This window comes from Cajanus cajan, chromosome 11 (genome assembly GCF_000230855.2).
Source record: "Cajanus cajan strain Asha chromosome 11, NIPB_CcT2T_4, whole genome shotgun sequence".
NCBI classification, from domain to species: Eukaryota; Viridiplantae; Streptophyta; class Magnoliopsida; order Fabales; family Fabaceae; genus Cajanus; species Cajanus cajan.
In genome coordinates this window covers 46,010,946-46,027,597 of record NC_138527.1, presented here as the reverse complement: position 1 = coordinate 46,027,597, position 16,652 = coordinate 46,010,946, and the positions used below count along the sequence as shown (strand labels likewise).

General features: G+C 36.9%; 1 protein-coding gene across 13 annotated transcripts in view; it reads right to left on the bottom strand.

Moving 5' to 3' along the window:
• The window catches only part of REV1 (DNA-directed DNA polymerase), a 32,038-nt gene that overhangs the window by 3,494 nt on the left and 11,892 nt on the right, over positions 1–16,652 (bottom strand). For 3 of the 13 annotated variants that reach the window (XM_083066487.1, XM_083066482.1, XM_083066488.1), the window contains exons 20-25: positions 16,535–16,605; positions 15,535–16,097; positions 14,767–14,827; positions 3,735–3,871; positions 3,216–3,278; positions 346–473 (exon numbers count right to left, since the gene is read on the bottom strand). In XM_083066487.1, the coding sequence (XP_082922613.1) occupies positions 3,812–3,871; positions 14,767–14,827; positions 15,535–16,097; positions 16,535–16,605 (755 nt within the window). In that variant the 3' untranslated portion in view covers positions 346–473; positions 3,216–3,278; positions 3,735–3,811. Of the gene's footprint in view, positions 1–341; positions 489–3,211; positions 3,279–3,734; positions 3,876–14,766; positions 14,828–15,534; positions 16,098–16,534; positions 16,606–16,652 lie in introns of all 13 variants that reach the window. The other 10 variants (XM_020381522.3, XM_083066484.1, XM_020381515.3 and 7 more) reach the window with 10 other exon arrangements.

Here is a 16,652-nt window from a genome sequence, read left to right as displayed (position 1 = left end):
ACATGTATAGGTGCAACATTAAGACATTATAGGATACATTACGTAGGATTCGAAACAACCCACAGTTGATTCTTGCAGCATATCTAGAAATATCTACAAAATTCATATCCCCTTAAGTGAACGAAGACCAAGTAATTTATTTCATACGAGATAAATATCCCAAAAGTCATACGAGAGAGGGCTAGATAAATATACAATTTCAGCCATACTTGTAAAAGATGAGTGCATATATAAAAAACCAGAAAACATCCAGCTAACGAATCATCTCTCCCTCCTCTACCCAAGTTATATGCAGATTATAAAGATTAAAAAAATCTATATATCACACCAAACCAAATTACCTACTTGGATTGTGCTGAAAAAACCTCTTTCTTGTAGCAAAGCAGGCAGCAGTGAATTATAGAATCAGCTTCTCAATTAATTTTCTCATTATGGTTCTCCAAGATGACCAAATCTACCCTTCCCAGCCGCAACTGCAACAATAATTTCTGATCCAATAGTTACGCAAGTTTATTGCAGCCCAAGCAAAATTTCAATTGTTATTGTAAGAGATGAAGAGAAGCAAAAGAGATGGCATTACAAAGAGTTGGTGAGAGAATAATGATGATAAAGTTATATATTGCTTACAGCATGCTAGAATAGATCTAATAATAAAATATCAGGAGCATATGCTTGTAAAAAAGAATAGAACAAAAAAGCAGTTGTCAATGGAGTTGATGAGAAATTGTCTGGTCATCAAATGTTTTAAATCCTGGATAGCTCCCAGATAGCGGCCAACACCAAAAACGCTATAACGAGATAGCGTATAGCAGGGTAGATGCTATTTTGAATTTTTTTATATTATGTAATACTATATACATATACATACATACATACATATATATATATATATATATATATATATATATATATATAAATTCTCAAAAATGATAAAAAAAAAAATTATTCACAACTAATGACATTCTTAATCAACAATAAAAAGTCATAGATGTCTAATGTCTTGAACAAAACCTACAAGTAAATACCAACAAAAGTCAAATACAAGTTTCCTTTACAAGAATCAACAACCATCATCATCTTCTAAATCCAAGTCTTCTTTATTATTTTCATTATTATAACAAGTTGAAAGAGAGGATCTTTATTAACTTGTTTCATACTTGTTACATTCTTCTCTTATCCCATTATAGAGATACATTTGTCCCTAAAACAAGTAACTATGAAAATAATAAATATAAAAGAAATAAGAAAAGATCATATCAAATCTCCTAAAATAATATCAAATCTCCTAAGATATTTTTATTTACAACATTACATCTATAGATTTCATTTTTGGAAATAAAATACTAAAAATAGCTCTTGAAGAAAGCCTTAGAGTGTGTTTAGATAAGAGATTTTAATGGAAAAATCCATTTTTTTTTTTTAAGAATTTCAAATGGTTTAGAGTGAAATTCTTTGTTTGAATAGAAAATTTACAAAAAATTTAAAATTCAAGCATGTGTAAAATTCTTTAAAAATATAAATTTTAAATTCTCCCAAAAATATAAGAATTTGAAATTTTTCTTTCCCTTTTTCCTCCTATCTCTCATTTCTTTCAACAACATAAAAACTATCAATGATTTTTTTAATTATTGAATATTCAAAAACATTTTTAAAATAATTGAATATTATCTAATATTAATTTTTAAAATTATTATATATTTAAAAATTGCCTAATATTTAGTTTTATAAAATTTCAATATACATATATATATTATATATTTGTTTAAAATATATTTTATCTATGGTAGAAATCAATTTGTCTTATTCAGACTAAGAATTTAAAATATATAAAAAATTGAATTTATTTGTCCAAACAACACATTTAAAAAGTGATGAAAATTGAAATAATAGTAATTCAAATTCTTGGAATTTCTATAGATTTCAGAGGGATTTTTTTGGAGTCAACACATAGCACCGCTACAGCGCCCATTATGGTTACTATTCAGCCTGCTATTTGGACTGTCCAGCTACTACACAAAACCGATATGGAAGGCCCCGTAGTGGGTAGGGACCACTCTGTGCACCACTACACCATATAGTGTGCTATTTAAATCCCTGCTTGTCATTAAAACCAACAAAATTCACAGCCTAGTGTTAATAGTATCACAGAGATTACAGGACTGTAGTCCTGTGGAAGACCCTCAAGAATCACATCAATGTGTTCTTGAAGGGGAACCTGATCACCAACAGACAGATGCAAGGGCATCAATTAGAGATTTACATGAAGCAAGAATTCAGCCATGGTTTTTCATCAAGAACAGTTGCACAAAGTTCAGTTTGGTAGTTGGTGAATACGTGCACGTGTCTGTTTGTGCAAGAAGTCATTGATCTTGTCCTAGAATTGATAGGCATGCACACTTCCAAGAACAAGAGAAAGAATGGAAGTTGAAAGAGAGGATTGAATCCAGGACATCACATCTGGTACTGTTGCTCCCAAACAGGATATTCAGGACTGACAATCCCTTTATCATGATCAGATTTGCTCAGAAACCACAGTGGGATGTTGGGACAAATGGTGAAAGATTGAAGACTATGGACTCTAATGACAGATTCAACCTGCTGACGCCACAAAAGAAAATTGGTTTCATGTTCATCTAACTAGACAGAGATTGTGTGCTTGAAAGATACAGGCACAGAGGACGACTGAATAATGGAACCGGCCATTTGTGGATCTTCAAGCAATTTGATACCATGTTAATAGTATCAGAGAGAGAGAACATACAATGAAAGTTTCTGTGAATTGAATTTCTGAATAGAAATGCAACATATGACAACTAAATATACCACAAACCTAATAACAGACTAACAATATTCTAATTAACTGTTTTTTAACTACCTAAGAGACAGTTGTAATAAACTGCTCTGTTATAATATTCACACAATCACACCTAGGATAGCTGGAAATTCAAATCAAGAATAATCTAAGCGATTGTATTATACAGCTCTCACTTTGTGACTGTTTTTGAAACTTATAATCCCTCCATAATTATGACACCCAGCTATAGGATAGTGTATAAATAGTAGTCTAGCTATTTATTGGGCTGAAAATCAGCTTGAATTAAATACTATACAAGAATTATTGGCCTGCCCTTTTTCTGAGTTTGACAAAAGCAACCATTAATTTTACCATAGAAATGATTAAAGACACCTAACATACTGCAAATGGAAATACCTGCCTGTTATAAAAATACAAAGAATAAAGAGGTAAGTTGTTCGGTTGTTGTGCAATGGACATAAACCTATAAATATCATAAAACAAAATATCAGATCAATGTGCCAACGCCAACAGGCTTTGATTTAACTACGTAATTAATTCAATATACATTATATCTGTAGAGACCTAAATTATGATCAAAAACCAAGACAGGGGGCATGGTGCAAGACAAGAAAAGGGATTGAATAAACACCAAAGGAGTTGTACAAGTCATATTGCTAAAGTAATGCTCAGCCACATAGAGGTACAAGTAATGACTAATTACTAATGTTAATGAAAAGGTCTTGTAAAATCAATAGTAGACAGAAGAAGAACAATTCATACATTTTGAACAGAAAGTAAAAGGCAAACTAAGGGCCGTAAAATTTCAGATTTATCAATTAGATGAACGTCTAATTAACTGATTAGAAATACAATATTCATAAAAATATGCACATATACTGCAGAAAATGTTTAGCTATCACATTAAAGTTAGACATACTCTGCAGCACATCACTTGTGAATAGCAACTGCTGAATTGGATCCGACCTCGTTGACTTATACAGTTAAACCAGCACATCACATTTTAGTGCTACTATGATGGTAAAAACAAAGTTCCTCCATAATTGTCATCGACAACTGCCTACAAAAATTTGAGCCAGAATACAACATATATTAAAAAAGAGAGCAGAAGGATATGCTGAAAACCATGCATTTCAACTACACAAACTCCATATATATAAAATGATGTAACAAGTACAAAGGTTCCTACAATCATGATATTTACTTGATGCACTGAACCTAGACATTCACATTGAATCTAGACATAGCAATACCCATTTCTAGCAATATATTTATATTTCACAATATGATAATGTATTCAGCACATAATAGTACACATCAAGCTGAAGTCCCACATTCAAAGAAACAAGACAGCTTCCAATCAATAGTAATCATAAAAGCCAAGAGGAGGCCCTTAAAATGCATACTTTTCTTCCTCTCTTTCTCTAATGGCCCACATAGTCTACATGAACCTCTTGCTTTAGTTCAGAAAAGAATGGAGCTAAAAGTTGTTTAAAGTGAACTGGTCATCCATTTCATTTCGCAGCCAATTCACCAGGCTTTTGCCTTTTTTGTTATGGGGTTTTTATACTTTTGACTGGACTAGCAAGGTTATCAATTCCCAATCCAATAGGTCAAACTGACCAATTCAGCCCTCTTTTCTTAACTATGGTTTTTCTAAGGTTAACATTTATAGCTGTAATTAAGGAACCTATTTGATGGAAAAGGCCAAGCCAAGCGACCCACGACTAGAGCTATGGCTAGGAGGATGCATGCTAAGTGGTCCAGTTCAGAGGTTGGTGGGCCCAAGCTTCTGTTCAGTTGGGCCTTAACTTGAGGCACACTTGAGGATCACTTTATGTATATAAATCATGTAAAGTGTTTGTATATTTTTAGACTTGTATTTTGGGCACCTAGATTAGGGTTTTTAGCCTAGTAGCCGAAATGGGCCTATTTGTGGGATCCATGGGCTTTGGACTTTATATGGTCAATATTGGACTTGTTTTGTTTGTATTTTTATTTTAAAAGTGATTGTATACATATGTCACTCTTAGTGTAGGAGTCTTTAGGTTAAAAGGTTTTAATTTGAAGTCAAATGTAATTTAGAATTCATTTACACCTAATTTGAGTCATGCCTTCCATGCATGACTAAATTAGATGCAAATGAACCTTAAATCACATTCAAATTCGGATTTGAATGTGAAGAAGGGCATGACATGAAGGAGCCACCGGTCATGTGATTTGAATTTGAAATGTGAATTTCAAATTCAAATCATTTTTTTCCTCCATTTCTAGCCTTTCTCTCATTCTATTATTTAAACCCTTTCCCTCTCATTTTGTAGATAGTTTTGAGCATTTATGAGACTTCATATTCAGAAACCTCTCTTCTCTCTCTCAAGAGTCATCAAGGAGAAAACTCCTCCTTAAGCATTCTCCACAAGGAAACCTTTCTTGTGGGACTAGGAAACCTAATCTTGCTTCTCCTTCACTAAGGAGATTCTCACGCCTCTTCCTTCTACTCCATCTCAATTCATCCTCATTCCAGCATCATCATTCATTCATCTTGAAGTTCCAAACCTCAAAGGAAGCCTAGTGGATCCGTGGAGACCTAAGGAGAAGGATTCAAGCTTTATCCTCCTCCTAGCTTCCATCACTATTGCTAACAAACATGGTTAGAGAGATACAACAACGATTCTTAAGATGCACTTCAAGAAACTCCATATTATGCATTTTCTATGAGTGTTGGGTGTGTCCTTGGTCCATGACCAACTATTGATTACAATCATAGTTATTGTTGTAATTAGAGGAAATATCTTCCTAATTAGAGAAAATATCTATAGAATCTTCTAGGATATTTTTCAGAATATTTTTCCTTATTTCCTTATTTTAGAAGATTAGATTGTTACAAATAGGTATAAGGAAAATGTAATATGTATGAATAATAATAATAAAATTATTCTCCTTTTCAAGTTGGTATCAGAGCTCCCGATCTTGGGAGCTCCGTTTCCGCTGCAAACAGTAGCCACCACCGCCGCTGTCCGACCACTACGGCTGCCGCCGTAGCCGTTGGGGTCGTTGATAGGGCAAAAAGGTGCGCCCAACTCCGACGAACACAACGCCGGAATTCACTCTGGGAAATACGCCGCCACGCGCCGCCACGCGCCACCACAGTCGCCGGCGCGTGTAGCCCACGCGCCTAGCTCCGGCGAGACCCACTCGCCGCCGCCGCCACAGAAAGAGTCGCCGGAGCCTCCTGAGTCCATTTCACGGGTCAATGACGTCCCATTTGGCGCAGATTTGAGTAGATCTGAGTTTTTGAGTTTTGTTCGTTTTCCAGTGACGTCCCACGCGCCTAGCTCCGACGAGACCCACTTGTCGCTGCTGTCACAGAACTGGTCGCCGGAGCCTCCTAAGTCCGTTCCACGCCCACTCATCATTGTCGCCACAGACAGAGTCGCCGAATCAATCCATTAAGTTACCACCATAGATTTTTTGAGATGAAAGCTTTTAAAGAGGAACTAGATCGTTTGAAAGGAATGATTGAATCAATAAGTAAGCCCTCTAGACCATGTACTATGTCCATGAAAGGTAAGAGTTCTCTCCATACTGTGGGTCCTGTGTCACAAGGTATTTGGATTCTTGATTCAGGAGCAACTGATCATATGACACCTTTTCGTATGATCTTCAAATCATATATTCAAAGGAATAGAGAACAACTTATTACAGTTGCGAATGGTCAAGGTGTACCCATATGCGGCTCTGGGAATATAATTTTGGAATCATCTATTGTATTAAAGGATGTTTTACATGTTCCACAATTAGCCAATAATCTTATCTCTGTGCAGAAGCTCACAAAAGATTTAAATTGTTCCGTAACATTTTTCTCAACTCATTGTGTTTTTCAGGACCTTGCTACGGGAAAGACAATTTTAACTGCTAAAGAGCAGAGTGGGTTGTATTTGTTGGAATCTAATGATCAAAACAAAACAAAAATCATGAGTCAACAAGCTACATCTGAAACGTGGGCAAATTCCCAAATATGGCTACATCATAAAAGGCTTGGGCATCCTTCATTCAACCTTCTTAAATCCTTATTTCCTCATTTGTTTACTAAGGAGTCTATTGAGTCTTTTAATTGTGATATTTGTCAATTGTCAAAACACCATCGTGCATCCTATCCTATTAGTAATAAAAAGAGTACTTCTCCATTTGATTTAATTCACTCTGATGTTTGGGGACCTGTCGTAGAATCTATTTCCGGAGCTAGATGGTTTGTTACCTTTATTGACGATTGTACCCGTGTCACATGGACATACCTTATGAAAAATAAATCAGAAGTTTTCCAAATCTGTTAATTTTTTCCGTCTGGTCCAAAATCAATTTGGAAAAAATATCAAAAGAATCAGGTCTGATAATGGTCCTGAATATGTGAATCATGAATTTCTTAATTTTTTGTCTCATAATGGTATTGTTCATGAACTAACATGTGTAAACACCCCTCAACAAAACGGGGTTGCAAAAAGAAAGAATCGTCATCTTCTAGAAGTAACTAGAGCTCTTCTTTTTCAAATGTCTGTTCCAAAAAATTACTGGGGAGAAGCTGTGTTAACCGCCACATATCTCATCAACAGGTTACCCACCCGTATCTTAAATGGCATTAGTCCTATAGAGTCTCTATTGTCTTTTGTTCCCTCTTGCCCTCTAATATCGAGTCTACCTAGTCGAGTCTTTGGATGTACTGTTTTTGTTCACTCTCATCATCCTAATCGTAGTAAATTAGATCCCAAAGCTCTTAAATGTGTCTTTATTGGGTATCCTTCTAATAAAAAAGGGTACAAATGTTATCATCTTCAGAGTCGTCGCGTCTTTATCACCATGGATGTCACCTTTCAGGAAACACAATCCTTTTATGCCAGTCCACCACTTCAGGGGGAGAAAGCACTTGAAGTGGAGGAGCTCTCCTTCTTGTCATTACCATATTTGTCTTTGCAGGATGCCCAAGATCTAAGCAATGAAGCTACCATGGTTCACAATGAGGAAGAAGCGGAAGAAGAGGAAGACAAATTTTTTGGCAAAAAATATGAAAGAAGAAAACAACCCACTTTGACTCTCGAGCAAGAAAAATTGTCTAATCCGGAGGTGAGGATCCCTAAATATAACAGTGAGGAGGTAAGTATTACTGAGGACTTACCCATTGCATTGAGAAAGGAAAGAAGATCATGTGCTAAATATCCTATTTCTCAGTATGTTTGCACTAACAATCTCTCTGATAAGCACAGAAGCTTTATTGCTGCCATTGATGCCACAAAAATTCCTACCTCAATCCAGGAGGCCATGAAACTTGAACATTGGACTCAAGCCATGAAAGAAGAGATGAATGCATTAGAAAGAAATTCAACTTGGGAGATTGTTGATAAGCCAAGAGACATGAAGGCAGTAGGGTGTAGATGGATATTCACAATGAAACATAAGACAGATGGGACAATAGAAAGATATAAAGCTAGATTGGTGGCAAAAGCCTATACCCAAACTTATGGGATTGACTATGAGGAGACGTTTGCCCCAGTGGCAAAGATGAATACAGTTCGAGTTGTTCTCGCTTTGGCTGCTCATTTTGGTTGGGACTTACACCAGTTGGATGTGAAGAATGCCTTTCTTCATGGAAATCTAGAAGAGGAAGTGTACATAGAGATTCCCCCAGGTTTTGAAGTGAAAAATGAAAGAAACAAGGTATGTCTCCTAAAGAAAGCATTGTATGGTCTGAAGCAATCCCCTAAAGCATGGTTTGGAAGATTTACAAAAGTAATGGTTTCCTTGGGATATAGACAAAGCCAAGGAGATCATACTCTATTCATAAAACACTCTTCTACAGGTAAACTCACTCTATTGCTTGTCTATGTGGATGATATGATTATTGCAGGAGATGATAAAACAGAAAAATTGGCATTAAAAGAAAAATTGGCAGCCCAATTTGAAATGAAAGACCTAGGAAAACTCAAGTATTTTCTTGGAATAGAGGTTGCTTATTCCAAAAATGGAATTTTCATCTCCCAAAGGAAATATGTACTTGATCTCCTCGAAGAAACAGGGAAGCTGGGATGTAGAACCTCAACAGTTCCTATAGAACAAAATCACAGAATTGGAAGTGAAGAAAGTTCTCCTGTAGAGAAGACCCAATATCAGAGATTGGTAGGGAAATTGATTTATCTATCACACACAAGACCAGACATTGCTTATGAAGTTAGTGTTGTGAGCCAATTTATGCAAGATCCAAGAGAGAGACACATGCAAGCAGTTGACAAAATTCTCCAGTACTTGAAGTCAAGTCCAGGAAAGGGGTTATTGTTCAAAAGGGAAGATACATTGACTATGAAAATATATACTGATGCTGACTATGCAGGTTCTATTACTGACAGAAAATCTACTTCTGGGTATTGTATTTTTCTTGGAGATAGTCTCGTAACGTGGAGGAGCAAAAAGCAAGATAGAGTATCTCGTTCTAGTGCAGAAGCTGAATTCCGAGCCCTTGCTCAAGGAATGTGTGAAGGTACAACAATCAACCTACCTTGTCTTCTCCTTATCAGCATGGAATTCTTGGACCTAGACCTCAATTTACTCCTCAAGTCCAATTCACCTCCACCCAGCCACAACCTCAAGCCATGATTGCATCATCCTCCTCTTCCAGCAACAACAATTGGTATCCGGATTCTGGGGCATCAAATCATGTTACCAATGTTTCTCAAAATATTCATCAATTCACTCCTTTTGAAGGACCCGATCAAATCCATGTTGGCAATGGACAAGGGCTTCACATTAACTCCACAGGTGTTACCACTTTTCATTCTCCAATCAACCCTAAGTTTCAATTTGCTCTAAACAATCTTCTATTTGTACCATCCATCACAAAAAATCTAATCAGTGTTAGCCAATTCTCCAAGGACAATTCTGTATATTTTGAATTTCACCCCCACATTTGCTTGGTCAAATCACAGGACACTAATGAAGTTCTTCTCCAAGGCTCGGTTGGTTCAGATGGCCTGTACAAGTTCCCTGCACTCCTTCCTAATCCCAGTACGCAATCTGTCCAGCAACAGCAACTGGCCAGAATTTTTTCTGTCAATACTGCAGCAACAAGCCCTGTTTCCTTTGCCACTTGGCACTCTAGATTAGGACATCCCAATGTTGATGTAATGAAACATGTTTCACGGAACTACAACATTCAACTTGTGAGCAATAATAAATCAAATTTCTGCACTCCTTGTTGTCTTGGTAAATCCCACAGATTACCTTCCAATCTGTCCAGAACTATTTACAATACACCCTTTGATTTAGTATACAGCGATTTGTGGGGACCTGCTCCGGTTACGTCAACTTGTGGATATCAATACTATGTAACTTTTGTCGATGCTCACACACGCTTTACATGGATCTACCTTCTCAAGTCTAAAGCTCAAACCTTTAATGTTTTCAAACAATTTCACGCTATGGTTAAAAATCAATATCACCACCCAATCAAAGCTTTGCAAACTGATTGGGGTGGTGAGTATCGTTCCTTCACTACTTATTTGAATGAAGTTGGAATTCAACACCGTCTAATCTGTCCACACACTCACCATCAGAATGGAGTTGCTGAAAGAAAACACAGACACATTGTTGAACTTGGTCTCACGTTGATGGCTCAAGCTGAATTACCTATGCAGTTCTGGGATCACTCCTTTCTCACTGCCGTTTATCTCATCAATAGACTCCCCTCCTCATCTATTCAAAATGCTGTCCCTTATCATAAGCTCTTCCATCAACCACCAGATTATCTCTCTCTTAGAATCTTTGGTTGCTCCTGCTTCCCACATCTTCGGCCCTACAACAAACACAAACTTCAATTCCGATCCCAAGAATGCGTTTTTCTTGGTTACTCTACCTCTCACAAAGGTTACAAATGCCTTGCTGCTGATGGACGTCTCTACATCTCCAAAGATGTAGTGTTTAATGAAACTAAATTTCCCTACAAGGATCTTTTCTCCTCTTCCAAGGCTAGTGACTCCCAACTTCCTATTTCAGTTCCTCTTACTATAAATCCCACTCCCACACCCACTCATGCAACCAGACTCACCTCTCCCAATCCACCAACAACCTCACCAAGCCTAATCTCTGATTCTTACAGCCCCAACACTGCTGCCCACACCTCTCCCTCCACTTTATCCATTCCCACATCCTCCAACCTTGAACCTTCCTCATCTCCTATTATTCACCCTCACAATGTGCACCCTATGACCACAAGAGCAAAAGATGGTATAGTTAAACCACGCCTCCAACCCACCCTTTTATTAACCCAGGTTGAACCAAAAACCACCAAACAAGCCTTATCTAATCCGACCTGGTCTGCTGCCATGCAAACAGAATACAATGCTCTCCTTCACAATAACACCTGGTCTCTTGTTCCTCTTCCACCGCATCGCACTGCTATAGGCTGCAAGTGGGTTTTCCGTGTCAAAGAAAATCCTAATGGTTCGGTCCAAAAGTACAAGGCACGCCTTGTTGCCAAAGGATTTAATCAGCAATTTGGCTTTGACTATCATGAAACCTTCTCCCCTGTCATCAAACCCGTTACTGTTAGACTCATTCTCACCCTTGCTCTCACTCATCGTTGGCCTATTCAACAACTTGATGTTAACAACGCCTTCCTCAATGGAACACTTGAAGAAGAAGTTTACATGCAACAGCCACCTGGATTTGAAGCTTCTGATAAAAATCTCGTCTGTAAACTTCACAAGGCCATTTATGGGCTCAAACAGGCACCTCGTGCCTGGTTTGACAAACTCAAATCAACTCTGCTGCAATTAAACTTTTATGCCAGCAAATGTGATCCATCACTGTTCATATACTCTCAGGGCAATAATGTCATCTACATCCTGGTGTATGTTGATGACATTATAATCACTGGCAATAATTCCTCAATTCTTCATACGCTTGTATCTCAACTCCATTCAATCTTCTCCCTCAAAGATCTCGGTGATCTTGATTTCTTTCTTGGCATTGAAGTAAAGTCTCAGTCTGATGGTTCTCTCATTCTTACTCAAAGTAAGTACATTCGTGACCTATTGAATCGTACTGATATGGAAGGCTCAAAACCTATTTCTTCTCCCATGATCTCTGGAAGCAAACTATCAAAAGTAGGCTCTGAAGATTTCTTGGACGCTTCTCTCTACCGTTCAGTTGTAGGTGCATTACAATATGCTACTATTACAAGACCCGAAATTAGCTTCTCTGTAAACAAAGTCTGCCAATTCATGTCCCATCCCCTTACACATCATTGGGCAGCTGTCAAAAGAATTCTCAGGTATCTAAAGGGCACTACATCTTGGGGTCTCCGTCTACAACCTGCCTCTTCTTCTTCCTCCCTCTCGATCCATGCCTATTGTGATGCAGACTGGGCGTCTGATCCTGACGACAGACGTTCTACATCTGGCGCCTCCATCTTCCTTGGACCAAATCTCGTATCCTGGTGGTCCAAAAAGCAAACTGTAGTTGCCCGCTCTAGTACTGAAGCAGAATACAGAAGCCTTGCCCTTGCCACAACAGAAGTCACTTGGATACAAACTTTACTATCTGAACTTAAAGTCACTCATTCTACTCCAATTATCTTCTGTGACAACTTGAGCACTGTCGCTCTCGCTCACAACCCGGTTCTTCATGCACGCACCAAACATATGGAATTAGACCTTTTCTTTGTTCGCGAGAAAGTGGCTGCCAAGTGTCTTCAAGTTGTTCATGTTCCAGCTATTGATCAGTGTGCTGATGTGCTCACCAAAGCTCTCTCACCTACGCGGTTTTGTGAACTTCGGTCCAAGCTTCAAGTAGTTGAGTCTCCTCATCCTACTTGAGCTTGCGGGGGGCTATTGGAGTACAGTTTTACTCCTTTATTGTTACTTTCGGTTATTATAGATAATTAGGTTATCTTTCTGTTATTATAGATAATCAGGTTATCTTTCGGTTATTATAGATAATTAGGTTATTATAGACCAATCTTAATTGGCTCTATAAAACCTGTCTTGTACTCTGTTTTTCAGCAGTTAATAAGTTACATTCTTTGCCTATTGCAAATCTTCTCTCATCTCTCTCTCTCACTCTCTTACTCCTTTTATCTCTCACATATAATTCCTTTAACTCTGGATGAAAATCATTTTAGATGACCTTAAAATCAAGGTGTACAACATGATAGGACCAAACATATTGCGATTGACAGACATTTCATCAAAGATAATCTAGACAGAGGCTTTGTGATTACAACTCATGTTCCTACAGAACTTCAGATAGCAGATATTTTTACAAAAGGGCTCCCTCCGGGTAGATTTCAAGATCTTGTAGGCAAGTTGGGAATGATTGATATTCATTTACCAACTTGAGGGGGAGTGTTGTAATTAGAGGAAATATCTTCCTAATTAGAGAAAATATCTATAGAATCTTCTAGGATATTTTTCAGAATATTTTTCCTTATTTCCTTATTTTAGAAGATTAGATTGTTACAAATAGGTATAAGGAAAATGTAATATGTATGAATAATAATAATAAAATTATTCTCCTTTTCAAGTGTTATCAATACCAGATATCAGAGCGGAGCGACTAACCCCAAAAGTGGGATAGCAAGATTACGAGATGACCGCTATTTTAATATTATATTTATATAAATTGAATAATTAGTAATATATATATATATAAGCTAAAAAAACAGAAAAATAACTCTAAATTAATGCAGTAATCATTTTTAATAATCCAATGATGGTGTGGGACTAGGACTGGGACCAGTTCCAGCTGCACCAACCCTAAGCTTTGATTTTTTGGTTGGGCCATGGTTCTGTTGATCACCAAAGAACAAAAATGGCCAAATAAAAAAAATGAACAGAAAAAAGAGAGAGAAATGAAACAAAGAAAAACAAAGTGAACAGAAAAAAAGAGGAAAGAAAAAGGAAGAAAAAAATCACCGGAATAAGAAGAGAAGAAAGAAAAAAGAAAAAATAACAAAGAAAAAAACAAGAGAGAATGAATACTGTAAGAGAAGAGGAAGTCCGAGAAGAAAACACATGAACAGAGACAGATGGAGACAAGGTCGGAGAATCTGTCTAAAAAGACGCACAAAGAGAGTCGGAGACTAGGCTTGTGTTGTTTGCAAAGAAGAGAAGGGACAAGGGCTGTGCTGTTCACACTCAAAATGGCAAAAATTCTCTTAATGAGGTATTTTCGAGTTTTTTAAACTCTCAGATACGCTTCATGCGGCTCCAACTGCTACTCAAAAACGCTCCACTCCAAGGTCAGGATAGCGACGCGGAGCCACTCCACTCTGTTGCACCACGATAGTGGCCGCTACGGCCACTATTGACAACTATGATTACAATCTTTTATGGTTTTGGTAGAGGTTAAACAAACTAAAATTTTATTGGCAATGCGCAATCTATGCTTACAATTTGGTGCAGTTGGTTGGAGCAAAACTGTGTTTCTATAGAAGATTCCTTGGTATGTTGAGAGAATATCTTCATTCCATTGATTTCTTTTTCTTGACTGATTTCTGTTTTGAGGGAATATGTTTATTCCATTGATTTATTTTTCTTGACTGATTTCTGTTTTGTAGTTTTGCTTACGGGTCCTTATCCGCCTCTTTGTAATTTTTTATGTTTATTTAATCACCCTCATACGTTTCATTTTTTATAAAGAAACACCACTTATTTTGGCTTAGAAAGCATAATCCCTGTATTTACAGATTTTAATTAAGACTAACAAATACAAGTCCCCTATATTATATGTTTTGTCAAGAACAAGCCAACCAGTTCATCACTAGACTTACATCCTGTTAAAATATTTCAGGTGCCCCACTACACAACCCTACACCCCAACTGTTTTTACCGCCTATCTCTAAGAATGGGTTGTTTAATTGACAAATACATGGTGACGGTAAAAAAGAAAGTAGGCTGAAGGTATACCTGAAGGTAAGGACATACGCTATTATACACTTGTAGGAAAAACTGGGACTTTGCTGCAAACCTGGAAACAAATTGAGTTATTCCAAAGACACAACAATCTAAAAAATCTAATCCACAGCTTATTTCTTTAAATAATTATGTAACTGTGTCATTAATCAAAGTTGAAATATAACACAAAATTCTAAGGAATTTACCAAAACACCAAGCTCACATGACTTCAGTGGATATGAGCTAAAAAATTGTAGGTGGTACAAAGCACAAACACACAGAAGACAGTATGTTAGCAGTTAAAAAACCTTATTATCAATCCATTCTTTCCTCTACAGGTCTCTTTAGCACAGTCTCCATTAACACCAAAGAGGTAAATTGAAAAACAAAACCGGCTCATAAGATAAAAATCATTTTTCACTAATATGTTTTATTTTGGCCATACCACTAGTCAATGTAGGATCTTCAACGCACACCCTCACTGAACTAATCATCTCGAGCGTGAAATTTATAAAATTGGACATCTACAGATAGTTCGACAACAATCTAATGGTACGTGGTCCCATAGGCCTATCAATAATCACTAAGATAGGGTCTGATACCATCTTTTAAAAAAAATGAGTTTTGGGCCTAACTCAAAACTACAAAATTCGCTTTAGAGAAGATTATCCCCCCACTTATATATTCTATTTTTCCCATGTCATTAGTCAATGTGAGATCTTAAACAAAAACAATAAACCTTATAAAAGAGCGCCATACCAACTTACAACATTAGCATACCTTTTTAGAAGCCGAAAACAAATATAAATTTCTTCAATATCTCTTTCTATCTTCACTTTGATATACTGCCTCAGTAGCTCACACATAATGTTAACAGTTTCATCAGAAAACAGCTGGGCTAGATTTAGCTCATACAACTCAGATGTAATTTGGTGCAAAATTGAAGATAATGTGCTAGTCAATCCTGATTTGTGATACATTTCTGCAAATTTCTTTAATATTAAGCAACTGCTGACTTTAAACTTCCCAACCCAATTTGGAGGGTTCCCAGCCCATAGACTGTCACGATAATTTGATCCAGGAAAACTCTCCGAAATTTCAACACCTACTGACACCGAATGGTTTTCAAGAGGAGGGACCACAACAACATTGGAGCAAATCTCTGGCCTCCTGTGCGCAGGAAGCTGCTCAATAATGACAGCTTTCAAATCCTCGGGCAATTGTTGAAACACTGAACCATCAACTTGACTTAAAGAATTAGGCAATAAATCATCTTTATCAAAACTTGAATGGTGAGTATCCAATGCTTCACCTTCGCCTGTGTCCGCCTCAAACTGCTTTGCCTAGCAGTAAAACATGATAAATAGAACAATAAATACAAATAATAGCAAACATGACTAAAATTTCATCCACTTTAACTGTAGTACCAATTGCAATAAACCCCAATTTAAAAGTAGTTACATAAATTGATATTATAAAGTATAAAAACGCAGACAGGTCAACTCAACCTTATAATTTGACTAACTGTACATGGAAGTGGAAATAATTTAGGTAGGGAAAGAGGAAAGGAGAGAAGATAAATACTAAATAATGTTGTCTTGTTTATAGTAATGTCATAAAAAATACAAAGCTCTAACCCCTATTTATTCTACTAGTGCTAGAATATTAATCCAAATTAAATAGGGAGGGGAGAGGAGGGCGAATGTAACAAAATATGAAAATTACTCCTAAGAGATCATCCAAGATATGATGAAGCATAATAAAGTAGGGTGGAAAATACCTTATTTTTTGATAATTGATTGTTTTGAGGAATTGGCTCGGAATAAGAAAGTTCCTCTTCCTTGTTTATTGCTGCCAACAAAAACAATTTGAAAGCATTTGTGGTTATTTCAGATTAG